The 7,965-nt window shown below is 50.4% G+C and overlaps 2 protein-coding genes across 2 annotated transcripts; one reads left to right on the forward strand and one right to left on the reverse strand.

The window, feature by feature from the left end:
• Window positions 1–615: 615 nt before the first annotated feature.
• Window positions 616–1,727, forward strand: FIBRA_03726 (uncharacterized protein; the record flags this gene model as incomplete). The annotated part of the gene is made up of 2 exons (XM_012325556.1): window positions 616–875; window positions 944–1,727. 2 exons carry the CDS (start codon window positions 616–618, stop codon window positions 1,725–1,727), a joined length of 1,044 nt encoding a protein of 347 aa, XP_012180946.1.
• A 3,125-nt stretch (window positions 1,728–4,852) lies between these two features.
• Window positions 4,853–6,326, reverse strand: FIBRA_03727 (uncharacterized protein; the record flags this gene model as incomplete). The annotated part of the gene is made up of 8 exons (XM_012325557.1): window positions 4,853–5,134; window positions 5,189–5,367; window positions 5,420–5,446; window positions 5,501–5,607; window positions 5,667–5,959; window positions 6,048–6,184; window positions 6,236–6,268; window positions 6,317–6,326. The coding sequence occupies 8 exons, from the start codon at window positions 6,324–6,326 to the stop codon at window positions 4,853–4,855; spliced, it is 1,068 nt and encodes a 355-aa protein (XP_012180947.1).
• Window positions 6,327–7,965: the final 1,639 nt, after the last annotated feature.

A 7,965-nucleotide genomic window follows, 5' to 3' on the forward strand; every position in this document is an offset into this window, starting at 1 on the left:
GTGGAGTGCTCGCTGCTGACGGGTCGATCGAGGCGTACAACTATGCGGGGCTGCGTATGAAGGGAGGGTGCCTTGGTACTTTCGCGCGGAAAGATGCGCTTGCGCGGCATCTAGACAAATCGACGCAGGGGTGTATTGGTGACTTGGACCTGGCGGATCTACTCAGTAGGATGTGAGCCTTATTTCGCTTGTCGTGTGGGGCGCGAGGCATCTTCCCGCTTCACGCAGGGTGGTGACAATTTTCTTATGTATAACTTATTCCGTTCGTCTGCAACCAATGCACTGTAGTATTACCACAAGATCACAATGGGACTGTACTGTAAATATAATAATACTTGACTTTATAACTTTGAACTTTTAGTACGATACCCTGCAATTGAATTGCTGCCACCATGCTCGTCATGGGCCTATACGCGGTCTCGTGACCGATCCTAGGATTTTCGAAGTCCGCCACCTGCCATACTGGGACGGTCACCGCCTCTCTGAACCTCTCCAGCCTATACGACTCTCTATTCCCCAGCGTTATGCCTACGCAGAGTATAAAGGACTGCAAAATGGCTCGTATAACCCCCAAGATACGTTTCTCTCCCCCCTCCAACCCTCCCGCCTCACAAAATGTTCGATCCTCTCGCCCCCTTCCCGTCGCCCGGTATGGGCGCCTCGCTCGACCTCTTGGACTTCGATGGGCTATACTCCGGATCCTACCATCAGACGCCGTATCTGCGTGACTTGAACAGTTGCATTCCGGATTTAGGGTCGAATAGCGCTCCATACCGATTCACTGAAGAGGCTCATTACCTGGCACCCAACCCCCATCCTGAATCGCGCGAAAGAGCTTTCTTCCCTGGCACAGAGCCACTCTTCAAAAATGCATTGTGAGCTTCAATTCCACGCGTACATTTGTCTAGCGGATAGAGGTTTCTCAACGAAACTTATCGTTCAGACAGCTTGGGTTAGACGCTGCCAGTGGCACATGTACGAATGTATCCGCCGACTATGACACTGCGCCTGTCGACCAAGGCCCCGTCTTCCCATTCTCCCTCTTTGAAGACTTGGTTGGGCGTGCTCAGTCCTTGCGGCTGGACACGGAGACATCGGATGCCATCACTCGTGCCCCGCTCCTCTCTTCCAAAGAGCTGCCACCCGCACTTTCTTACCCCGGGGCCTCGGCTATCGACGCACACGCGATACTTGGTGATAGTGTCGATAACGCACTCGCTCCGACCGTCCGATCCCAACGCCGCTTCTCCCCGTACCCGTCACCGTCTTCATGGTCTCCCTCGCCACTTCAGTCGCCAGTGCCCCTAGCACCATGCCCGCCACGGAGGCCTGCGAAAGGCAGCGCGCGCGCACGAAATCGACAAGTATACCGCTCGGATGCCGACTTCGTCGATGCGCTCATTAAGGCGCTGGATACTCTGGTGTGCCCGGTGCCTGACTGCGGGTACACCCCGTCCGGCCGGCACAACGGGGATCTTGAGCGGCACCTTAGAACCCATCGAGCACGTCCGGACGAAGGCGAGTGGGCCTGCTGCGGCGTTTTGGTCCCCGAGAATTACATGAATAGCATGGATCCTAATGCCATGTATCTGCACAAAGGGCGCTTGATGATGGGCGGCTGTCAACGCGTCTTTAGTCGAAAAGATGCGCTGGGACGCCATCTGAAGGAGAGGAAGGGTAAGTGCCGCGGGGATTTGAAGTTGGCAGAGCAACTGAGCAAGTCTTGACGATACTGATTCGGTCTGACGTGTGTGTTTGCTATGATCTACAGTTTATCACCACTTTCTGTATATTGAAATGTTTTGGACTGTAATATTGCTATTATGTGTGCTTTCGTTTTCGTTTTTTTTACTCCTCATAGTTTGTGCTACTATTAAGTTACTCTTGTGCATGATAGTCGCGACAGTGTGCCGCGCATCCGACTAGATCCGATCATCCGAGTCATCCGATTGCCAGAGCCGGACGCGTATTATGTAATCTGCCCTCCAAAACATACTCCGACGTTTTGGTCAAACCCTCCTTATGGTACGTCTGCCCATCCTCCCATGCACTACTTCCTCTCACTGTTGGCCCTCAGATATCCATCATTCCGCCCAAGGGTCGGACTGACAACATCACCCACATGGATCTCAGTTACAGCTGGCAATGCGGTGACGGCGGCCTCAAGATCGAACCCCCGACTTGTACGGTCTACGCGACGCACCCCCCTTGATTGTACGTATGCCCGAGTCCGGCGATACTTTTTTTATTTTTATTTTTGCATCCACGAGCGTTTGCGGAGATAAACTCTACGTTTGGAACGGCATAGATGACGTCGTCTGCAGTATTCAAGCGCCAATTAAATTGAAAGATATTTATGCTGCGATCTCGAAGCCCAGAAAGGGAGGACCATGTGATCAAGCTTGTGTAGGGAGCAATGCGCCGGGCGTGTGATGCGTCTAGACTTACTCGAGAATTTGAGAGTTTGCAAGGCGGGTTGCATTCTTTTGTGACCACCAGTGGGTTAGGAGCGTTGGTACAGAAATATGGCTGATCAATGTCTCCGAGAGCATGCGCTTGCCGTCGTTGATATATACTAGACACAGTTGTCAGGCCACCATGTCCGCAATTACTTTCAGATGTTGGCATGGAGGCTACTACAAGTGAGATTCCAAACAATAAATGTCGCCGGTGACATTATCAACTAACATGATTCATACATCCATGTTAATATACAATGGCGCCATGTCGTTATTGGGGTTCTAGTGATTCTGGAGGATATGCCCCGTGCCTTCGGCGAGATGACGTGCATACCACACATACTTGATTGACACTCCTTTCTGATCGCTGAAGGTGGTTTCTTTGGACTCTCCAGCTCTTAATAGTCTCAGGTCTCAATCTCAACCCCTCTTCTTGGACCTCGTGAACGGCTGGATGGAGAGTGTGACTTGAGGCGGATTCAAGGGCATGGCCAACCCAGTGCGTAAGCACATGCTTCTTGTGTAATCAGTGTAGTGTTAAAAATGACACAACCCTGCAGAACAGATACGTCGGAGCAGATCCTAGCAGAGGCGTGTCATTTCCTCCACTGGACTGGGAGAGTGACGAGATGTCAACTTATCCGATAGGGCGAAAAAAAACCTGCAAATACTGTGAAGGACAAGTAGAACATGAGGATGGATGAAGATGTGCCTCGATGTTGCGAAAAGGCGGTACATGCTCCTGCTAGACGACTTGTACAATCACACACCGGCCGCGACGTCCCGCAAGACCAGTTCAAATGTGCGTTCAACCCCATGCCTATGGGGTTTGAATTTCTAGCTGTCCTCGTCTCCTTCCGTCCCACGCTAATCGCTACAGACCTGGACGCGGCGCTCAGTCATGGAGGTCACCGACTCGCCCGCAAGTTGCGCTACCAATGCCGCAAATTTTTTTGTGAGCCAAGTTGCAACGCATTCACAGCTGTTCAAAGGTGTGCAGGCCTTTATGAACAAGACTTTGCAAACCGGGCCAGACGGTGTCCGACCCGCTGAGGGCCATCGCAGACGCTCTCACGGAGGTGCGTGCGCGCGCTGAGCGCTGAGTACTTACTGAGTACGGGTGCGGGTGCTCGCAGTGGGATTTGAGGCTGTATATTGTTGAGAATCTCATCTGGTCTAGCAACACAGGGCAGTACAAACCCATCATCGTTGCTCAAAGCATTTGGCCCACCAACCGGGGCTCTACAACATATTCTAGAAGCCGTAGAAATCACTCATACGGACGATGTAGTTTGGAACCGTATATATCGCTTACAAGGCAGATTACTTCTTTAGAATCGTGCCAGAACGGCTTTCCAGCGCACTGTGTCGCTGTGTCGCAGTGGCGGAAATCCCCAAGTTTACAGAGGGAAGTTTCAACATTTTGTACCGGGTGTTCACATTAAAATCGCGTTGTCGTGAGTGCAAAGTCCAATGTCCAAGCATGGAGTTTTGTCGTTGGCACAATTCGTAAAGTAATAGTATCAACTGATCAACTGTCAGGTCCCACATTCCTCATGTTCATCATGTCCGCTCTATTGCTCGTCGTTCATACCTCGACGTCGATCGGAAGCGCGCTCACCATCCGCGCCAGCCTGGCCAAATTCGTGTCGGAGACTCATCTGCATCTCTTGAATCGCAGCTCTTTCAATCTTTCCGAAGAGTGGCGTGCCGACACGAATTTGGCTGGAGCACGACCAGGGGGCATTCCGATACACTGTAGAGACTCACAGATTACAGTAGGGGCAATCTTCCCTGCGCGCCACTACAGTACTGTTGTGGCTTAAATATCACCAATTCCGTGATGTGTGCATCGGTAGGCAGTCTCAATGGACTAAATTACGTCGAATTGTGACATACTTGATGCGCGCGGTAGACGTTGTGCGGAAGACAGACGAGAGAACGGTAGATTTGGTGGACCGGAACCAGCAAAAACAAGAGATCTCAACACCGGCCAGTGGTTGTCGAGGCGAGAGAGCAGCTCCAGGTAATGCGCAAGCTCTGCCTTAGAATGTGGCAGGACTCAACCCTACACTTATTGCGCTCCCTGATTCTTCCCAGGTTGGCATTGGGGAGAGACTGCATCGGTTCGATGAGTGCACAGAAAGAAGAGTATAACCTTGTTCATGTCATTGACAGTAAAGAAGCGATGCGTCGGGGTTGCGCCCGACCTAATTATACACAAGTGGGCTCAGAGGTTGAGCTCCGAGCCGTCCAACATGAAAATAATGAAATCGGATTCCTGCCAACAGAAGACTTTGACTCCTGCATCAATTGTCCGCGCAGCACACTGCGCTTAGAAGCTGCAGGGGAAAATACATGAAGATGGATATTTCAGTAAAGCATAATATCACTCACGGAAGTGCCAATATCTTGACATTCGTCACTTTGATAGGAGAAATCAGTTTCACTTGGACGGTTGCGTCGCAATATAAGTCATGCTTTCCACTGTCATTCTTGACAGCCCTAAACGTCACTGTGCCCTTTGCAACAACAACGTTGATTGTCGCCTGCACCGACGCCGTGTCTGTCAGAGCTCCCTTGACATTTGCCAACTTGACACGACCAGCAATGGGAACCTTGGCGAAGAGTTCAGCTGCGACGACTCGATCAACCGGTCCAATGCTGCCAACCAACTGGAGGGAGCGATCGTTAGACAAAGTGAATGCACCGTATTTCAGATAACGCACCTCGAGAATACCCGCAAAATGAAGGCTAAGTGAGTACTGTTTAGATGCGGCCGCTGCAAGTCCTGAGTCAGAGGAAGCTACACCGACTACTGGTCCACCCTCTCTGTAAGACTGGATGGCAATGGTGTAACCAGCATCTCCCATGTCGTGGGCATGGTCATCCAAGAATTTGACCAGGACTAGATGGCAATATTCAGTGGAAGTGTCTCTCATGTCAACTATTGTACGTACGCTCGTGTTCACCGCTGGTCACAGCGTCTGTTGGAAACGTATGAGCATCGCAGTACAAACCCACACGCGTGTTAAACTTACCAAAGTGAACCGCACTCTGTAAATCGTCGATATCTTCTATGGTCGATCGAGGCTTCGTGGCGATTTCGTAAGGGAATTGTTGCAGCTGATCCTGCCGAGCACTGACACTGAGAAAATTATCAGAATACACTGCATCCGCTGCATTGTAAACGGCCGTGTCACTCACGAGGACGGAAACAAGCTGACATGATCTACCATTTGTCCGGTGAACGGAGTTGTCAGGTCGTACGCCATCACAACCTCAATCTGATTCTGCTGCTTCTCGAACTTCCATGAAAAGTTCCCATGAATTTTGGGAGCTTGGCTGTTCGGAATTGCAACGGTATACTTGCGCGGAGTGTCCCTCTCGAGTTGCACGCCGTAAGCTTCGCACACCAAAGTGCGCCCAAACCCGGGCACGACCAGATAAACGTTGCATTCATCCAGTGTACCGTAGCGCTTCTGGTAATGCATCACAACCTATCGGCAATGGAATGTTAATATGCATGAGATAATGTGAATATTCCGAAGAATGACTCGCCTCAAAGTACCCAATGCCGCTTGCCACGCGGATCGTCTCAACCTCACTTCCGGCCTCAGTAACGGATGCCAGATGCTGGGGCACGGTGGCGACCATGACAACCGAGGTATTGGGCGAGCCGCATGCACCAGCCCATTGGTGGGTTGTCATCCAGTCATTGAAGGCTATTTTACCCGTCGATGAGAGCGAGAGAATGAAATAAAATTATAACGCACTAGCACCCATGAAGGACGCATTGTAGTCAGATGCTATATGCCCATTAGCATTCCGCTATACAGATATACTTGACCGCTTACTCAGAGCCATTGTATTGAAGTGAATCGAAGAGGAAGTAGATGGAGAGACGAGAGAGACCTGCAGTATGGGTGAGGAAATTGTTCGCCTTTTAACTGCTGTCCATGAGCTGGGTTTCGTAAGCCAGGTTCTACCGCATCAAAGGTCACGTACCCGGTAATCCCCAATCCCGGTTGAATATATGGAGAGGGACGTGTCATTGCGCCTTCGTTCGTGACGAAAGTGTACTCTTCACATGAACACATACGACGAAGAAGGACTTGGCAGGAGACACGAAGACAGGTAAGTTCCCTCCTCACCATATGCCGTCCCCGGTGGAGTTCAACACCGACAGAAGCAGTTCCTTCTTCAAGCTTCTCCCACAACCTATTGTAAGGGGATTTGTTTTAGCATACAGACATCTGTAATAATTCCGCTGTGGATGGGATCATCCGGTAGTACTGACCTCCGGTGCACGAATACAATGGGAGATCCCTTGATATTTCGCATCAATAGGCTCTATTGGATCGGCTGTAATTATCCTGTTAAATACTTTCTGGGAATAATGTGAATGAACATATACCGTGTATGTTGAGGATGACCAGACGTTCGGACCAGTGAGCATAGTGCTTGATAGTTCAATTCAAGAGGCCACATAATTCCACTGGTGAGTCTCTGGTGGAACTCACGACATGGTTTCCTCTGTTATCGATTCTAACGGTTGGGTCTGCACGGCATTATCATGGTACAAGTCATCTATATTACACAGCTCTTTTAATTCATGTCGTCTCTCAAGCTACTGAGAATGTTGGTTAATGTACTGCACCATCTCGAGTCCATGAATTCATCTATGTCATCAAGAGAACCTCGTGCGATATGTTGCAATTTAGCAACCCATAGAATATTCTGTGGAGCATTATTATAATTCAGCAGCCGGCCATTTCTGATGCGAGAAAACTGACCGTCGGCGACGCCCAGCCTACCGAATAGAAGTACTTACATAGCAAGGGAAAGCCATGGTAGTATTTATTCAGCATTCGTGCCCGGCATGTTCCGTGATCTCACCCGCGGCACCCGAATGAGGACGATCCAGTAGAGGTCCCATCGCACTTGATTGATGATGCTCTCTACCACCGTAGATCCGCACTACGGGCCAAGTGACTAAAAGGACCGTGGAATGTTTCGCTGTCCTTTCATGTTGGGCAGACACCTACCCACATGCCTCAAGTATGGTCTAAGGGACCGCGTTCCTTACGATTTGACATCGTGCGACAAGTGCGCGCGATGCAGCCTCGTGAGTCACCGGCATACTGGATATCCGGATTGCAGAACTAGGGACAGTCCACAAGCAAGGTATGAACAACATATTCGACTTCCATTGCCTGTTGGGCGTGCAATTTTAATTGACGTAGGATTTCAGCGGAGAAGAGCATAGCGATATACCGTCCTGCATACGCTCCGAGACAAGCAAGTTTGTTGTTACCGCCCTTATGGAGGCATATGATTATGGTACCCGACCGGGAACCATTGAAATGGTAGAACCGACAGGCAGTTTCCCGGCCTGTACTATTGGTGCAAGGCCATTACCAACATCATAAGTCACAGGGAGGACAGACCACGATTGGGAAGCGTTAAAGGGACGTAGGGATTTCAACAAGACAGCGGTGGTGTG

The sequence above is a fragment of the Fibroporia radiculosa genome (genome assembly GCF_000313525.1).
Source record: "Fibroporia radiculosa TFFH 294 genomic supercontigs, scaffold2217, whole genome shotgun sequence".
Classification (NCBI taxonomy): Eukaryota; Fungi; Basidiomycota; class Agaricomycetes; order Polyporales; family Fibroporiaceae; genus Fibroporia; species Fibroporia radiculosa.